The sequence below is a fragment of the Sander lucioperca genome, chromosome 2, assembly GCF_008315115.2.
Source record: "Sander lucioperca isolate FBNREF2018 chromosome 2, SLUC_FBN_1.2, whole genome shotgun sequence".
Taxonomy (NCBI): Eukaryota; Metazoa; Chordata; class Actinopteri; order Perciformes; family Percidae; genus Sander; species Sander lucioperca.
The window spans coordinates 47,216,705-47,235,815 of NC_050174.1; the positions used below are offsets into that span (position 1 = coordinate 47,216,705).

General features: G+C 42.3%; 1 protein-coding gene and 2 non-coding genes across 3 annotated transcripts in view; 1 reads left to right on the forward strand and 2 right to left on the reverse strand.

The window, feature by feature from the left end:
* Window positions 1-19,111, forward strand: part of cntrl (centriolin) — a 115,381-nt gene that overhangs the window by 34,879 nt on the left and 61,391 nt on the right. The window contains exons 12-30 of the mRNA XM_035998904.1: window positions 1,593-1,746; window positions 2,393-2,481; window positions 3,195-3,317; window positions 3,401-3,535; window positions 4,122-4,217; window positions 4,312-4,511; window positions 6,653-7,166; window positions 7,494-7,565; window positions 9,497-9,652; window positions 9,841-10,077; window positions 11,170-11,320; window positions 11,400-11,635; window positions 13,545-13,660; window positions 14,704-14,833; window positions 14,960-15,048; window positions 15,128-15,268; window positions 16,755-16,818; window positions 17,370-17,480; window positions 17,916-18,033. Coding sequence (XP_035854797.1) covers window positions 1,593-1,746; window positions 2,393-2,481; window positions 3,195-3,317; window positions 3,401-3,535; window positions 4,122-4,217; window positions 4,312-4,511; window positions 6,653-7,166; window positions 7,494-7,565; window positions 9,497-9,652; window positions 9,841-10,077; window positions 11,170-11,320; window positions 11,400-11,635; window positions 13,545-13,660; window positions 14,704-14,833; window positions 14,960-15,048; window positions 15,128-15,268; window positions 16,755-16,818; window positions 17,370-17,480; window positions 17,916-18,033 — 2,932 coding nt within the window. The remainder of the gene's footprint in view (window positions 1-1,592; window positions 1,747-2,392; window positions 2,482-3,194; window positions 3,318-3,400; window positions 3,536-4,121; window positions 4,218-4,311; window positions 4,512-6,652; window positions 7,167-7,493; window positions 7,566-9,496; window positions 9,653-9,840; window positions 10,078-11,169; window positions 11,321-11,399; window positions 11,636-13,544; window positions 13,661-14,703; window positions 14,834-14,959; window positions 15,049-15,127; window positions 15,269-16,754; window positions 16,819-17,369; window positions 17,481-17,915; window positions 18,034-19,111) is intronic.
* trnae-cuc lies at window positions 2,590-2,661 on the reverse strand. Its single transcript has one exon. It is a non-coding gene; the product is annotated as a tRNA-Glu (tRNA).
* trnas-gcu lies at window positions 4,603-4,684 on the reverse strand. Its single transcript has one exon. It is a non-coding gene; the product is annotated as a tRNA-Ser (tRNA).

The following is a 19,111-nucleotide window of genomic DNA, read 5'->3' on the forward strand; positions in this document are numbered from 1 at the left end:
ACCGTACATTAGGGATTTTTTAGTGCTGATACCGATTTTTTTTTTTTTTCATCAGCCTTAGCCGATGATCGATACGGGCTGCCGATTTTCTTGAGTCGATATTTGGAGCCGATACTGCTTTTGCTCCCTCAATTTACATCATAAAAATGTAAACCCTGCCACACTGGATTTGTTTTCGGAATCTGCTCTCTGTCATTTCTTTCAAAAATAATAAACAAAAACACAGATCAGAGTCACTTCTGCAATCATCTTACATTCATATCACCCAAATTATGTGTGCAATGTGCATCATATGGATGGGTGCACTGCATGTGGTTAACTGTGCAAGGGTAAAAGGCTTAACACAGTCTTGATGATGCATTACTTGCTGACATAAGACGAAGAAAATGTCCTTTGTCAATAATTGTATTATTTATTTATTTATTTTATTATAAATTTAAATAATTTAAGAAAACAATAATCCTGAAAAGTAGCCATTGAAATAAAGTGCTTGATTTGTAATTTAAGACTGCCAGCACTCTGCTAGTGGGGGTGGGGCAGTGCATGGTCTGCACGTGAACTGCAGCGTCTCCAGCAACACAGAGCCTGTGGACGCCTGTCTGTAAATAATGCCGGGAAAAAACTATTGGCGAACGCAGCAGCCGCGTATGGGCCAATGCCGATACATGTAAAAACGCAAATATCGTCCCGATATATCGGCCGGCCGATAAAATCGGTCTATCGCTACTGTACATTTACTAACACTGAACAAGTAAACTGCCAATTTATTCGCTGCTGTGATAAACGGCAGCTGTCTGCTCTGAGCGCATTCACCGTCTCTCTCATGTAAACGGTAAGCACTGAGCTATTCCTTTAAGGAGCTTCCCCAGTCTTATAACACAACGATAAGCTGTCAGAACTTCCTGTATTTGGTCTGAAATATAGGACCATCCAAAAAATGCTTTCACACTAGAAACAAACCAGACCACAGTCCAGTTTGCTCCGGACCGAGACCACCTCTTTTCGTCGGACACAATTTTGGCTGTTGGTCCGGACTATGGTCCAGGAGAGGTTTCACACCTGTAATTTTGGTTTGGATCAAACGGAAAAGTCTGAAAGTCCAGACCAAACAAGGTAGGTATGAAAGCCCACTTAGACACTAAGACATATAACATCTAACCTTTGCATTAGAGGGGAAGGTATCAAAAGTGTTTACCTCTCGCATGCTAAGCAAGCGCTCTACCATTTGAGCTAATTCCCCTGATGTTCTAAGGATCCTTTGCTCTGTCTACCATGTGGGTTTAATTACTAAAATAAAGATCTGTGGTAGAAGTATGCAGATTTTACAAGGCATATTCCCCATTACAAGTAAAAGTCTTACACCCAAAATTCAACCAACATGAGTCTGACATTAAGTCAGAAATGCTTCAGATCAGATCAATCAGATGGTGGAAAGCTTCAGAACCCCCCCCCCCCCCCACAGACTGAGGAGGTGTAAAATCAGTGGAGTGACCCTTTAGGAAACCCATATTATTATATTATAATAAAAGTAAGCTATGTGAGAGCAGTGTCCGGTGAACCTTCTCTAATTGGCTGAGGTCTCTCTTTCTCAGGCCCATGTGACCGCCCGGCTGTCCAGTTGGAGACAGCTGTTGGACAGGATGAACGGGAAGCAGAGCGAACTAGAGGGTCGCCTCGACGACATGCTGTCACGCATTGCCATGGAGACTCAGGAGATCAAAGAGCTGGAGCAACAGCTCACCGACGGTAGACCAATTCAATTTCAATTTCAATTCAGTGTCAGATCATAACAATATCATTATCTCAGGCCACTTTACAGATAAATTAGGTCTAGTCCACACTATAACAGTATATAACAATTTACAGACACCCAACGATTCCAAATGCAAATGCGAAAGTGACGAGAAAAACTTGATATCACAGAGGCCTTTGATTGGCTGTCAGTTAGGCAAAGTTATAAAAACATAACTCCTCCTCGTCTCCTCTCTTTGTGTTCTCTCCTCTCTTCATGTTTTCTCTTACCACCCCCCTTCTCCTCTCGTCTCATTTCCTCTTTTCCCTTTATTGTTTCCTCCTCTCTCCTTGTTTCCGCTCCTCCTTATTCTCTCATCTCTAGTTTCCTCTCCTTGTCTCCTCCTCTCATCTCTTGTTTTCTCTCCTCTCCTTGTTTCCTAATCTCCTCTCGTTTCCTCCCGTCATTGTTTCCTCTCCTCATTCTCCTCTCCTCTTTTGTTTCATCTCCTTCTCTCCTTGTTTTCTTTTCTTCTCTCTTGTTTCCTCTCCTTGTTTCCTTTCCTCCTTCTCCTCTCCTCTCTTTGTTTCGTCACCTCTTGCCTTGTTTCCTTTTCTCCTCTCTTGTTTCCTCTCATGGTTTCTTCTTCTCTTCCTCCAGGTCAGATTTTGGCTAATGAAGCTCTTCAGAGGGATTTGGAGGGAATCATCTCTGGACTTCAGGAGTATCTGAGAGGACTCAGAAAGCAGGTAGAGTCTAATAAAAGTCCATGCTTAAAGTCTACGAGCACTGTGACACAAAAGACGTGAGCAGACAAATCATTATCTGCTGCTGAGACAGCCCTATTGCATAAAGTTTTCCCTGACCGGGAATCGAACCCGGGCCGCGGCGGTGAGAGCGCCGAATCCTAGCCACTAGACCACCAGGGAGTTTGATACATGGTCAATAGGAGTGTCGTTTTGGATTGCCAGACCTATCTCCACAGCGCTATGGAGGAGGGTCTGGCGAGTCCACACAGCTTTCCGGGATGGGAGAAAAATGTTCTGGTTTATTGGCATTTCTTTAAACCAATCACAATTGTCTTGGGGGGGCGCTAAGCGGCGGACACAATGACGCTGCCTCTGCAAAATAGCCTCGGGAACACTCCCGGAAATGAAACGTGATCGATATATAGACTAATCCAGTGTGACGCACTGCCAATAGAAAAATAAAACAACAACATTACGATATATGACTGTAAAAAGCAGTAAAAAGAGAAGCTAAGATTACCAGTAATAAACAACATATCATGAACATAATTGTAATAAGATGAATTTAAAGGATGTTTGTCAAGTGTTGTTACTGTGAAACTGTACACTGTGTGTGTGTGTGTGTGTGTGTGTGTGTGTGTGTGTGTGTGTGTGTGTGTGTGTGTGTGTGTGTGTGTGTGTGTGTGTGTGTGTGTCCTGCGTTTGTATTTCAGGCTCATCGTGCTCAGCAGCAGGTTGACAGTCTTCAGGCTGAAAACCAGAGTCTGCAGCTCCACCTGGAGGACACTCAGGTACACTGCAGACAGCTGGAGGACACCGCCAGGGCACAGACACAGGTCAGTGTGTGTGTCTCACAAGGAAAATATTTTTGTTTTCCTGGTTAATACACGTGTTTGTCTGTTTGTCTGTCTATCTTTAGGACATGTCCGTCCAGCAGGAGAAGCTGTCTGTGTTGCGGACAGAGGCCCAGGCTCTGAGAGACAGACAGGTGGACCTGGAGGCGGAGCTCCAGCAGCTGAGGGAAGAGCTAACCCAACAGATGACAATGGGACAGGTAACTGTTCAGGTCAAACATTGTTTATTATAATTCTGTGTTCATTTTGGATGTTACTTGTTGACGTTGTATAGGATTAAACCTATTATTATATTTAGCAGACATTATTGTTGTTTACACTTGGAAAGTAGCTGCATGTGTCCACAACAATTCAAACAACATTGTGGCTGCAGAGAGTGTGTATGAACTCAGTTTACCTGCTTGTTGATTAACGGTTAATGAGGGCCTGCTATCGGTCAGAAAAAAAAACCTTACTGCTGCATTGATGTGTGTGTGTTGTATTTTACTGCTGTATTTAGGTATTGTGGTGCCATCTTGTGGGGACGCGCTCTGTTTACCTGTGCCTGTGCTTTTTTCTTCCCCTCTCCATCAGATCTGACTCTTTTTAGCTAAACAAAACAAGGTTAGCAGGTTACTACAGTAACATGCACAATTCAACAGAGCGCATCCTCACAAGATGGCGCCCCCGTAACAAAATTCGTACCAAAACAGCGTGAAGTCAATTTCACATTCTTTGTTCTGTTGGGTAGTTAAATCTACAGCAATGCATCTGTGTGTGTGTGTGTGTGTGTGTGTGTGTGTGTAGTTGGAGTGTGATGCTCTGCAGGCAGCTGTAGACAAAGAGAAACATACCAGAGAGATCCGAGAGTCTCAGCTACAGTCAACCATCGAGACACTGCATGTCAGTACAGGCACACACACACACACACACACACACAAAAAGGTTCACAAACATTATTTAGGTGATATAAACCAGTTAGTCTGTCTGTCTCCAGGATGAGAAATTATCTTTACAGCAAGTAGTCCAGAGACTTCAGGTCCAACGGGACCAGACCAAAGCCCACTTACACCAGATGAGAAGCCAGTATGAAGACACCAGGACCCACCTAGACCAGACAAGAATTCAGCTAGATCAGATTACAGCTGCCATGTTGGATCCTCAGGAGGTTCGGAGTGAACCAGAGGATAAGTACAGGTACCAGTACTCAACTACTACATACAACAACATGAAGTTGTCAGGATAATATACAGAAGTTTTTGAGCTCAGTCAATGTCAAAATCAGTACCGACGAGGATGGGATTCGAACCCACGCGTGCAGAGCACAATGGATTAGCAGTCCATCGCCTTAACCACTCGGCCACCTCGTCCACTGTTGGTAGCATTTTACATGCATCTTAACTCACTCTATGGATGGGTTGCCAACACTGATCCAGATGGAAGCAACTATTGATTAGGGATGCACAATTAATTGCAATTTTATCGAAATCGCAACATGAACTAGTGCAATATCCAAATCGCAGGGGGGCGCAATATTTGTTAAAGGTGAAATATGTGTAAAACCATTCTAAAATAAAGTATTGTGGTGCTGCAATGCAGATGTCCCGGCCTACAAATCGTATCTTACAGACTAAAAAAAATCTTTGTTTGGTACAGATCCTCGCAAAAATCACATATTTTTCAATGAAAATGAGAATAATGATACAAAAATGATCATTCCCTCCAATATCTTGAATCATATTGCAATATCAGTCAAAATAATTGCAAATAGATATTTTCCTCATGTCGTGCAGCCATACTATTGATTGCCATGAAATTATGTTATGATCGAATTTTTTTTTTAATTTACATTTTATCTAGATCCACCAGCAGGTCAAAACTTTTAGTTAACCAGTAAAATCAACATTTAATAGCTGTATTCACACACATTTTGTCAACACTCAGACGATGAATCTTAATAACTTTGGTGATCCTCTGACTTTTCATCTAGTGCCATGATCAAGGCAACATTATGTGTCCAATAATACGTTTTTCCCATGGGCCTCAGCTGTACTTTGTGTTTAGCGAAATTAGACCTGATAGGATTTTTGCTTTCACATGTTTTATTACAGAAAGTGTATACAACCAATGAAACCCATGACCTAAATAGTTATACACTCTGTCATTGTGTTACTTTATAGAATTATAGTGAAAATAAATGATTCCACTTTTTGCTGGTGACCCCCGACCCCACTTTGGGAACCACTGTTTTAGCAAACTGAAGCATACAGTATCTATAATCTAGGGTTGTTATAATGAAGCATATTTTGCTAATGGAAACTTGATTGCAACAGGGCTTGGATTCAAACCCATCCTTGCAGAGCAAAATGGATGTGTAGTCCATCACCTTAACCACTTGGCCATGTCGTCCATATGCTCCGCAGGTGCAGACAGAGTCCATGATTCAGCTGTTTGTTGGGCGCACAAACACTTTCCACTACTTGAAATGATTCATACAGTTATACACTGTTGGGGGGAGACAGGCACAAACGGTCTGATTAAAGGGAGTGTTTGATACTGAACAGCGACATTTTAAGTGGGGGCTTATGTAATTCATAGGGGAATTAGCTCAAATGGTAGAGCGCTCGCTTAGCATGTGAGAGGTAGCGGGATCAATGCCCGCATTCTCCATTATAGTTTTAACCCTCTCCTTCTTTAAAGAGAATCCTGTTTGTAAAGAACCTCTGCTGCTCAGTTTTTCTAAGTTATTGTCTAAACAGCCTGTTTACTCATGTTAATGCTCTCACATCAGACAGTGGAGAGAAGAAAGGTTCAAAGGTCTTGTGGAAATGTGGGCATCGATCTCGCTACCTCCATAAACAAAGTTTAAGAGATAAAACATTTGCAGTGGAAACAACAGCAGGAGAAGTTTGTATAAACTTATTTTTAAATGCATACTGTCTGCAGCACAGAGAACAAGCGTCTTCACCAGACTGACTGACAAACTGTATTTGAGGTCTGTGGTGTCCAGTGTCAGTAAGCGGTCTATTAATAGCAGCATGACAGTACTCCACTGAAAACACTATATATGTATAGTTGACACTTGTGCCAGACAAGTGTCCATGTATTGTACCGGCATACATGTATGTAGCAAGTCAAGTATTTAATTTTGGCCTACTGGAGTGTTACACAAATGTTACAGGTCCGACTTTGGGACACTGATGTTGTTGCGTTTATGTAAAAGTGTCTCTAGACATGAGATCAACATTTACATAACGAGGTCTGAAAGGGACTTAACACTGAGAAGAGTCACATTATAAAGGCAGTGTGTCCATGTCTGTTGACTGCCCTGTCCCCAGCAATCCTGTCAGTCCTGAGGACATGTTGTCCAGGAGTGTGGAGCAGCTCTACAGGGCCATCCAGCAGACCAGAACCAGCACAGAACAGCTCCTACAAGACCAGAACCACAGCCAGAAACAGATAGCCAGACTGCAGGCCCAGCTAGCCCAGGATCAGGACCACATAACTCAGCTGAAAGCCCAGGTAACCCAGGATCAAGACCACATAGCCCAGCTGGAAGCCCAGGTGGCCCAGGATCAAGACCACATAGCCCAGCTGGAAGCCCAGGTGGCCCAGGATCAAGACCACATAGCCCAGCTGGAAGCTCAGGTGACTCAGGGTCAAGACCACATAACCCACCTGGAAGCCCAGGTGGCCCAGGATCAGGACCAGGCAGCCCAGCTGGAAGCCCAAGTGATAGGCGGTGTGGAGCGGGACCAGGAGCCAGACTGGAGGCTACAGGAGGAGCTGGAGAGACTGAGAGTCAGACTGCATCGGTCTCAGAGCAGAAACAGACACGTTCAACACAAACTGGTCAGTATCAGCTGAGTCTGCAACAGTCCAGACCAGAACCTCATCCTGACTCAATCCAATAATCACACCATAGACATAAAATGGATTTATAGATCAATTGGATACATTTAATTTCTATGGATCACACAGATTTAGAAATGCTTCATAAATACACAATTGATCAGACAACAGTCTATCAATCAGACAATCAGGCAACCAGTGATTATTTCTGTGTGACACACAGCTGATCAGCAGTGCAGTACAATATGACCAGCCAGACTCAGAGTTTTTGATTATTTATATTATGAATGAATGAATGAATTGTTCATTTCAAATATATTATTATAGGAGGGGGAACTGAAGCAGAGCGCTCTGCAGCTGAAGGACGTCCAGCAGGAGAGAGATGCGCTGCTACAACAGGTCAGAGGACGGAGGTTCATACTGTGTTTATTCTCTCCTGTATTCTATATGTCCTTTAGGTAGAAAAGTAAACCACTTCAAATATTAACAGTGTCAGTATTGCTGTTTCAATGGATTAGGGCTGTATCGAATAGTTCAAAGCTTCACTCTTAAAGGAGAACTCCGGGCAATTGTTACGTTAATCTTGATCGCTATAAGTATGTGAGTACTGTCGATAGCAAAATAAACGAGCCGAATCGGTGCTAGCAACATGGAGCTGCTGCAGCTAATGCAAAGAGCTCCCACTTAGCTAAAACGGCAGTTTTGGGGGCATATCATAAAGAGTGCCTTTGTGCCTCTTAACAGACACAAAATGCAATTAAAATGTCTGTGCAACATGAACAGGGCGCTTACATGACAACAAGATGCGTTTTCAACTCAGACATTGTTTAAATTCACCTACCCTGTTAGCTGCTAGCTGCCGTCTGGGATGAGTGAGTGTGTTCAGCCAGGCTTCGGTAATAATCATCAAGCAGCAGTTCCCTGTGTATTTGTAGCATATATATCCATTTTGTGTGCGATCCATCTGGCGTTGGTGAATAGTAGTCTCTGCAGTGGCGAACTGGCCTGCCTTAGCCAGGCTAGCAGGCCCGACCGGCGTCCTTCTACTTCCTCCCCGCCTTCCCCGCCTGCCGTGGCCGACAACGATCCACGGGCGCCCGCTGGTCTGGTTGATGTCCTCCAGAGGACAGTTCATGCTTTCGCGGCGAAATTTTTGCGGTGAAAAAAGTTTATTTCCCCCTCAAAAATAGGTAATTGAGCACTGTAGTGGTCATGATCATATCAGTGACTATGTAACTACATGGAAACGGGCCAAATGATGCCTGTTTCTTCTACAGTAATAGCGTTTCTGAAGGCTAGCTCTAGCTCCATAGTTACGTTACTCCAAGCTTCTTCCCTTGTGAACACCTCCACTCTTCACTCTTCACACACTACGCTCCGATCTGCACACTGCTGTTTACCTTTTCCTGCTACAACTGAATTCCCACGGGACTTCAGCGCAAGACTACAGCCAGCCTTCTGTAATGCTGTTACTTTACAAGAAACAGGCATCATTTGGCTCGTTTCCATGAACTGCTGCTTCATGATTATTACAGAAGCCTGGCTGAACACACTCATTCATCCCAGACGGCAGCTAGCAGCTAACAGGGTAGGTGAATTTAAACAATGTCTGAGTTGAAAACGCATCTTGTTGTCATGTAAGGGCCCTGTTCACGTTGCACAGACATTTTAATTGCATTTTGAGTCTGTTAAGAGGCACAAAGACACTCTTTATGATATGCCCCCAAAACTGTTGTTTTAGCTAAGTGGGAGCTCTCGGCATTAGCTGCAGCAGCTCCATGTTGCTAGCACCGATTCAGCTCGTTTCTTTTTGCTATCGACAGTACTCACATACGTATAGCGATCAAGATTAACATAAAAATTGCCCGGAGTTCTCCTTTAATGTTGAGATTCAAATTCTAAATCAACATTGAAACGCTGCCCCCTTTTTTTTTAGAGATAACTTTAGATTTGAAATGTTAAAATGTTAAAAGTTTTGTTAGACTTTTTCCTCCATGAGTGAAACTGCATTTGATACTTATTTTAAAACATAATTAAAGAACCACACCAGTGTTTTTAAATGTTGCTGTAAATTTACTACAAAAATCACACTTATTTACCATTTTTTCACCAACATTAGCACATTACGGTTATTGGATTTACTGTGTGTGAAACTGATTCAGAACTTTGCCTCTGTGTCTTTTTAAAAATCATAATTGTTCTGGTGTAATACAGAACTTGTTTAGCAGTAATATAAAGTGACTGTGAGTTATAATAAACTGAAGTAAAACAGCACGGTATCTGTGAGCAGCAGTGCATGCTGGAACTGAGTATGGTGTGATGTGATCCAGCTGCGTTCACAGAGCGATGGTCATCAGAGAAGCCTCGGACATCTGAACAGAAAACTACGGCAGCTCAGCAGGTCCATGTGTGACTCGGATCAGCTGACAGCGGAACAGCTGAAGTCAGCCTCCGAACAGCTGAGAGCTCTGAACCACATGGTGGAGGTACACACACACACACACACACACACACACACACACACACACACATTGGGGATTTTAGTTTGTTTGCCGTTTGCTTTTTTGTTTTGTTTTGCAGTACAGATTGTAAAGCCCCTTGAGATAACTTTGTGATTTTGGGTTATATATATAAAATGGACTTGGTCTGCTTCCTGTGTGTGTGTTGTTGTCAGAACTCTGTGGAGGAGCTCGACGGCAGCTTTCACCAACCTGAAGGAAGCTCAGAGAGACAGAGTAAACACACACCGACGCTGCAGTCTGAACACGCTCACACGGTGGAGGAGTTGAGGGCGAAGCTGGATAAAGCTCAGAGACATACAAACAGACTGAGACAGAAGCTGGACTGGACCAGGACTAGAACCAGGACCAGAGATGGAGGACAGTGGTGCTTCATACCTCCTGGACACAGTGTGAGACTTTTCAGCTTACAAACTCGGATATTTTTTTATAAAAAAATATATATTTATAACTTCTCACTGCTTTTCTGACTGTGAAATGTAAAGTGAATGATTGAAGATGAGTTAGATCACTGAGACAAATAGAGGAATTAGGTTTTGAGTTTTATTTAAAAAGAGTAAATATGTGTGTTTAATGCTGAATTTACCAGAAGGCAGCATTAAACTGATAGATGTTTGAAAGAGTTTGTAAAGAGTAACCCGAGTGCACTCTCTTAAAGTGCCCATATTATGAAAAAAACACTTTTTCTGGGATTTGGGGTGTTATTTTGTGTCTCTGGTGCTTCCACACGCATACAAACTTTGAAAAAAAAACATCCATGCTGTTTTGAGTGAGATACGGTTTCTGAATGTGTCCTGCCTTCAGTCTCCGGGTGAGCTGTTCAAAATCTGCACGGCTTTCTACGTAGCTAGCCAAGACGAGGGGCCTAGGGGGCTAACCGTTAGCATGCTAGCTCGTTCTCAATGGCAAAACACTGCTACAACACACACAAATTCACCCTAATCTACAAAATAAATTGTATAGAACTACTTACATGTCCCTGTTCTGCAGGTATTCCACACAAAGTTGGAAATGCGCCCTCATTTAGAAGAAGTCTCCCAGCTAATCCTACCTTGTACAGGCCGAAGTTAGCTAGCTAGCTCATGTAGTCTTTACCTAGCTAATGGGCATGTGCGACTGACAACAAAGATGTTACAGAAGTTGCGAGGTCTCACTCTGTAGCTAAAACAGAGACCTGACACAGGGTGAAAAGAGGAGCTGCAGCAATGTGCAGTACAACAAAAATATGGTGTTTTTTTGAAAATTTAACCATGTAAACCTATTCTGATACAATCTCAAATTACAATTATGAACCTGAAAATGAGCATAATATGGCCACTTTAATGTACGACAACCAGTCCCTGTTTGATCTCACATACATAATTACATGTATCTTGAGTTATTTAATCAGATATTGATCTTCTAGGTTGGAAAACAAAATTCAGAGCATAATGGAAACTCTCTTTCTCTCTTTTTTGCTTTCTCTCACCCTCTCTCTCTCTCAGGCTCTCAGTCTGGGCTCTCTGGGGACTCAGGACTCTGGTTTGGGGCTGCAGTACCTCAGTTCTCCTGAGAGGGGGCGACAGCAAGACAGACCTCCCACAGGAGGAGGGTACTGGGTCTACATTCCCCGAACACACACCGACTCTGACACAGGTAGACACACACATTTGGAAACATGTTCTGACTGTAGATCAGCTGTTCAGCACTTCAGACTGATGGAAAGTGTCTCCAGCAGCAGCCGAGTGGAGGGATAGCGGAGGAGGCAGTGATGCTGACAGAAGCTCCAGAGAACATACTCCTCCTCCCCCTCCTGCCCCAGGTGCAGCTGTCTTTGCTGGGCTGTCTGACGGCCAGACTCCCCTGGTTGGGCCTGCCTGGCTCCTCTGTGGTTCACCTGCAGCTGTTGTCTACAGTTCTCCAGGAGGTGGTGCTGCGCTGCACTGTAACATCCCAGAACACAGAGACACGGTGAGCAGGGCTGTTTCTTCCTAGAGGCGGACTATGTGGATGCATAGGGCCCCCGCAGCCACTAGCGGGCCCCAAGCTGCAAGTTCAGCCCGCTCAGCCTCAACATATTTTGTCTTTATTCACTAGTCAGCCTACCCTCCACATGTGTTCAGTAAAGCACTTCTAAGCTTAAAAATTAAATTGAGGCTAGACTAAACTAAGCTGCTATGATAGGGAAGCTTTCGCTTTTGTTTGTGGGATAATCAAGTCGCAGTTAGGGACGTCTGCCGTTTTTTGTTTTTCTTATACGTCTGCCGTTGGGATGACAGACAGCCTCATGTCACATCAGTAGCGGTTATTAATGACACTAAAACGGGCATATCCCTCTGGGGCAGAAAAAATAAGAAAACTAAGGAAGAAAAACATTCAGAGGATGAAGGTAAGGCATTTCTTTATGATGGAAATTATCTTGTGGGGTGGACGGGGTAGCTATAATGCTAGCCAAATGTTGAGCAAGTTTGCTACTTTTTCCCTGCTGGCTAGCTCAGTTATCCTCAGCTAAATTGATAATTTAGCTTGCTCAGCTAGCTGGCTAGGATTGCAAAAAAAAAGAGCTTTATACAGTGTTTGCTTTATGCAAGGGTTAAAATAAAATAGTCATGTGAATAGACTGTGCTGTTGGACTGATTGACTGAAGTGACACCCGTTGTGTGAGATTATGCAGGCTGCAGAGCATATTGTTGGCAGCTCGGTATCATTACACTTAAGGAAGGAGGGTGTGTTGTTGGACAAATATTGTAGTCGTAATCAGGTGTCGCTTCTCAGTCATCTCTTTTTCTGTTAAATATTTTCCATAGTAACATTACTTTAGTGTGTTGTCATTTTATAGGCCTATGTGCTTTAGAAATAAAACTCACTGTGAAGAAAGCTTTCCTATTAATATTTGTTAATGATCATTTTTGCTTGGTAAACTAAAGAGCTTTGTCTTTGCAGGTGCCATTCTCAAATACGTTGTGGCTTCAGACCAAGCACAGCCAGAGGCTTCTTTATCAACTCCTGACCAAGAAGCAGCAACCCCTCCATATTTCATAGGTCATATTTTTGTTTTCTGTTCATCTTGTGAAATGGCCTAAAACATCAGACTGTGATTACAGACCACGATCACAGAAACAGAATGGTCCCGCAGTATTTTATTTTATTTTTTCTTCTAAGTAAAAACCCTTATTTCTTTTTTGTCCATTGGACATGGCCCAATCTTTTTATAATTATTTTGAGTTATATTTCATGTTCAAGTAGCTTTCTTTGTTCAATTGTTTTTTTAAATAAACCTGTTTGAGGAAAATCCTGCATCTCTTGCATTTATTGGTGTAGAAGAGCCCCATTGTTAACTTTTTTATTATCATTTTCTTTAGGTTTAAATTGTTTGGGTCAACTTGAAATGTTTAATTTGAATTTAAGAGAGGTTTTTACGAATCTAAAGTTTTCCTCCTAAAGTGTAACCGATTGATGCATCTCAACGGATCATCTTAAATGTTTGAATCTCCCCGTCGTAGTTTTACAAAATAGGGGCCCCCAAACAGCATCTTGCATAGTCCAAAGCTAGAAACGTTCCTGACGGTGAGCGTCTCAATTAGGCTTCTCTAACAGAAACCACAGAGACAAAGAAACTTGTTGCAGATAACAAAATAGATTCTCAGTTCAATTGATAAGATAAGATAAATGTTTATTGTTCCTCAGAGGGTTGTTGCAGCAGCACAAATAGTACAGATAAATAAATAATAAAAGGGTATATAAAATTCAAAAATCACAATAAAATAAAAAACATGATGTACACAAAGGTATTTGAGTTAGCCTTGAACGCTAACTTGTTCCTTCATAAGAGTGTGTGTGTGTGTGTGTGTGTGTGTGTGTGTGTGTGTGTGTGTGTTAGCAGGGAGACAGGTGTGTTTGTGAGTGTGTGCACAAAGAAGCAGAGCAACTGGAGGAAGAGAGGAAGAAACTACGTTTGGAAACCAAACAACTACGACTAACACTAAGACAACACAGGTAACACACACATACACACACACAGACACGCACACCTTTGACACACCCTTTTCATTGAATTTATTCTAAATGTCTCTACTTGTATGTGTTTGTGTGTGTTTTCTCCTTGCGAGGCTGTACTGAAACTGTATGATTATATTAAATGTTATATTTTGCATTAACATGTTTTAATCTCCCTTCTATACTTACGTTTGAGTCCAGACTACAGTCAGGCACAACATGTAATACTACTGCAATAATATTAAAACAAGCTGACTACGGTTTATAACAATATGAAAACAACAGTTTTAGTTGTCTCAGCTGTCTTTAGAGATGCAGATTTGTTGTTGTTTTAAAGTCAAGTCATTTTTACATATCTAGCACATTTAAAAACAACAGGAGTTGACCCAAAGATGGGTTAGGATCTGCCTCAATACAGGTAAACAATATGTAATACAAAACTAACATTATAAAATCTAAGTTGAAGTAATAAAATAGGAAGTTAGGAGAGATGGAATAAAATCAACAAAATATTAAAAATCAGTAAGAGGGCATAATAAAAAAGTCAGTTGTAGTTGTTACGTAGTGGATGCTGCATCTTCCCATGAAGTTGAAATCATTTTTCTTTTCAATTCCTAATTCTCCTTGTGCCCAGGACCCTAAGCATTCTGTCGTTATGTCATGATGACTGCTGTCTTTCAGCAGCTATATCTGGGAACACATGGTGGAATTGAGAATTCAACCTGAGCCCGAAACTGCAGACAAGACTATCTCACCTGCCAGAAATCCAACCAAACGGCCAAAAGATTGTTGATCGTTCATTCACGCACTTAATCTGACATCATGACCCCTCTCACACTGACTCTAAAAAGCAACTGTTCTGCCCAGTTGTGGGTTAAAAACCCAGATTAATATGTACTGTGACCTAGAAAGTGAAAACATTTTCATCGGTTTTCAAAGGGTGAGTGTCAAGACTTTATTTTAGGGTTTAGGTTAAGGATTTTGGGAGGGATTATGTAAATGAGTGTGTGTGTGTGTGTGTGTGTGTGTGTGTGTGTGTGTAGCAGTGTGATGCAGGTGTGTGATGAGGTGGAGTGTGTGGAGAAAACTCTGCTGAAGAGACGAGCTGAACTCCGGCAGGCTGACAGACTGCTGCTGGAGGCTCAAAGCTCCATACACACCGCCAGAGACAAGGTACACACTCACACATACACACTTATAAACACACTCACTCACTCACACACACACACACACACACACACACACACACACACACACACACACACGCGCATCTACACGTTATTTCACTGTCTCCTCCAGGCCAGCTCAGCTCAGCGGGAGGCCGAGGTGTTACAGCGCTCAGCTCAGGACAGTGCCATCTGTCTGCTGGAGGCCACGCAGCATGTCAGGTAAAGTTTCACAGGTTGACCTCTGACCTCCAGACTCACATGAATCTTCTTCATCCTCATCATATGAACTGATCTCCAGAGCGCTGCAGGAGGATGAGGTGGAGGAGCTGAGGAGGAGACAGGAGAAGGAGCGGACGCTGAGGGAGTTGGAAGAGGCACTGAGGAGCAGAGAGCAGGAGTTCCAACAATTCTGCACAAAAATACACTCGGCTTCAGACAGGTACAAATAAAGTTAGTGTAACAGGCCCCAGGCGTGAGGCCTGTGGTCAGATTAAAATGTCGTTCTGAAAAGAACAGGAAAATGATGAGACCGGCAACAGGTATTGCGTTTCCTTCTCTCGCTTCTGCCAGACTTTATTTTACACATAAACATGTACTTTAAATATGTTCTCAATTTCACATTCCTTCTCATAAGAACATCATCAAATTACCATCATCACTACGTAACTTGAATTCAGTTTCCCAAATAAACATCATTTTCAGAATCCATGGGTACTGTTTGTCTTCATATCCAAATGAAAGTAAAATACACTTTTTCCCAAACTTCTTTGGTCTGCTGCTTACAGCTTTCATAACTGTACTAATGACTAATAACTGCAACATTACTCCTTACCAATAAGATTCCAGACGCACAGGCTGAATGCTAACATATTAGCAGAATACTGTTAATTCTATTAACAAAATAGTCCAGCTGGCGTGAGACATTACACAAGCAAAAGTTAACTCTATACATCTTAACAGTATTTCAAACACACACTTGCTTAAACAGCATTTAACATGACAGGGCTTTGCAAAATAAAATCACATAGGGGCCTCAAAATAGGACAATATACCCGACGTGACACACACGTTCTGTAAGTGAAGCTAGCTTGCTCGGCTTTAGCTGTAGCATTCCAACCACGTTACTCTGTTCATCTAAATACCTTCTAACTACAATCTTCACCCAGTATAAAACACGGAAAAGCATTCATACTGGGTACTGACATTATTTTGACCACATATGTGTGTTTTTTTGCTAGCGACTAACCTGAAAAGAACAGGAAAATGATGAGACCGGCAACAGGTATTGCGTTTCCTTCTCTCGCTTCTGCCAGACTAAAGACGAGAGTCGGCTACAGCCACAATATGCCGTCTCGCTGGGAGGCGAGGCCCCCTTGTGGTGGAAATTTGGAATACAGCTTACACAATGAATTTACACCAAATGAAAGAAATAAGACCCTTATGAAGCAATATACATATGCCAACTATTCAAACTATACATTATTAAACCACATAATGTGACCACACATTGCTGGGCGTCACATTAGCGCTGGAAGATGTGATGTTGGGATGTTTATGTGAGTATAAACTTCCATCATGAACACAAGTTACTTTATTGTGCTTCATCAGTTCATTACACTCCTGCAATGTTCTGTAATTTTATTCTTTCAGATAAAAATAATATAAAAACATAGATTTAGACCATATTTTATCAAGCAGCAAATTAGCAGTTATACATCAGAGGTCTGTGCACATCTCCTGCCTGCAGCTGCTTCACAGTAAAAGACCTTAAACTGTCAGAAATAAATGTGACAAATGGCAATTATGAATCAGAAAGGTTACATGATGTTAGCCTTGAATGCTAACTTGTTCCTTCGTGTGTGTGTGTGTGTGTGTGTGTGTGTGTGTGTGTGTGTGTGTGTGTGTGTGTGTGTGTGTGCGTGCAGATTATCTGACGTGCTGTCTGATCTTCAGAAATCTCAGGAGCGTCTAAACTCACTCAACATTCAGGTAAACTCAGAACTTTGTGTTTTCAAAACCTGTTGATATCTAAAATGATAAAGTGTTTTGTATTTTTTTCTTGTGTTGGCTTTTAATAATGACTGTGGCACCCAAGTCTACAGAAAATGTAGTTTACATTGCAAATAAAAATGAGACAGAAGATCTGGTTTCTTGAAGTCAGACAGCCAAAACAAAAATGTTTTCAGCAATCTTGCGTTAGTTGTTGGGTTGTTGTTTTTGCACATTGCACATATTCTTCATACTGTGAACAATTGCACACTCCATCTTCTTTATTTTAAACACTGTACAGTTTATTACTGTACTCTTTATTTATTTATTTATTATTATTATTTTATTTTCTGCTTTTTATGATTCTTGACTTTTGCAGTACTTGTTTTTTTGTTTGTGTTTTCCTTACTATGTTTAACGTGACTTTTATTCACCAAAATTACAACGAAAATTCTTTGTTTAAAGTAAATAAAGAAGAAGAGACTGGAGCAGTGTTCTTTACTTTTGGCAGGTCAGTGAGCAACAAGTAAACACTGTTGTCCTCCCTGCAGGTGGAGCAACAGGAGCAGAGGCTGGTTCAGAGAAGCGAGGAGCATCAAACAGCTGTGAACAGAGTGGAGGAGGTCAGAGAGGAGGAGCAACGACTACAGAACAGAGTCAAGGTGACCAGAGGAGAGCAGGAGGAGATGAAAGAGACAGTTATCGTCCTTTTCCACTGTAGGAAATTACAATAACTTCTATCCGTCGCCATGAGTTCTTTTGTTTTAACCGTTTTCCGTCGACTATAGGGCGACTTCCTGAGCTCTGCTTAGGAGGTGATACTAAATCCAATTTGCAGCAACACAACAAACACACATGTAGAGTCTGGCAGAAATAGGGTTAAAACACGAGCCAAACGTTTGAGATAAAACAAACAAAAAACATAATGATATGATATGAAATAAAGGCTCACAAGTGAAATAAACCGATTCTATGATGTGACATGCTGGAACCTGAAAGAAAAAAAAAACTCTTGCCATTGTCTGTCTCACAACAGCTGACTTCACTCAAACAGAATAGGAAGAACTGGCTAACAGGTTTTGTTTGTGTTTGTGTAGGAGCTGTTGCAGCAGCATGAGGCACTGTTGAGTAAAAAGAGCTCCACAGTTTCTGCTATGAGAGAGGACGAGCTAAAGCTGATGACAGTGCAGTCTGAACTTAATACACACAGAGCAGGTAATAACACACACACACACACACACACACACACACACACACACACACACACACAGGTAACACAAACACCTGCGCTAAAGCAGCAGGGTTTGTAATGGATCCATCAATCAATGTTTTGTTTGATTGTTATCCAGTCAGCAGCCTTCAGCAGCAATAGCTCACCAGAGGGACTCTGGTTCAAGTCCCCGTACGAACCAAGTACGGGTGTGGACTGGTAGCTGGAGAGGTGTCCACCCCCTTGGCACTGTTGATGTGCCCTTGAGCAAGGCACCAAACCCCCAACTGCTCGGGACGCCTTTAATGGGCAGCCCCCTCACTCTGACATCTCTCTATTTAGTGCATGTATAAGGTCCTGTTTGTGCATGTCTGTAATATAACAACAGAGTGTAAAAATCTAATTTCCCCTTGGGGATCATTAAAAAGAAAGTACAGTATGTCTTCTTCTTCACTGAAGTGTGTTGAGCTGCAGTCCCGAGAGAGAATAGCGACTTGAGTCCGAGTCCAGAACTCGAGTACTCTATCGCTGCCTATTACACATAAAAGTAGTCAGAAACTTCATCCAACTTCCAAGTCCTATTTCATGAATGCTCGAGTCTGATTTCATAAATCCCAGAGTCTGATTTCATAATCCTCGAATCAAAGTCATCAGTGCCCGAGTCCAAGTTGAGTCACGAGTCCAGAGAATAGTGACTTGAGTCGGACTCGAGTCCAAGTCCAGGACTCCCGTACTCCATCACTGTTTCTGGCTGCAGCAACTTCCTAAAATGGCAGCCAGAGGTAAACCCAAACTCAAGGAAACAAAACTTTTGTTCAGAAACCTAAACCATGTATGATCATCTCTGCCTTATTTACAGAAGCTAATGGGCTATTGATGTAGATGGTGATGAAGAGTCTTCAGCCTCTTGTCATAGATTAGAACTTGGTGTGTGTGTGTGTGTGTGTGTGTGTGTGTGTGTGTGTGTGTGTGCGTGCGTTTTTATATCCTGGTGGGGTCCATGACCTGAGATTTCACTCACCCCATGGGGACCAGTTTTCCCCGTGGGGACCAAATCACGGTCCCCACAGGCACAAGCATTGA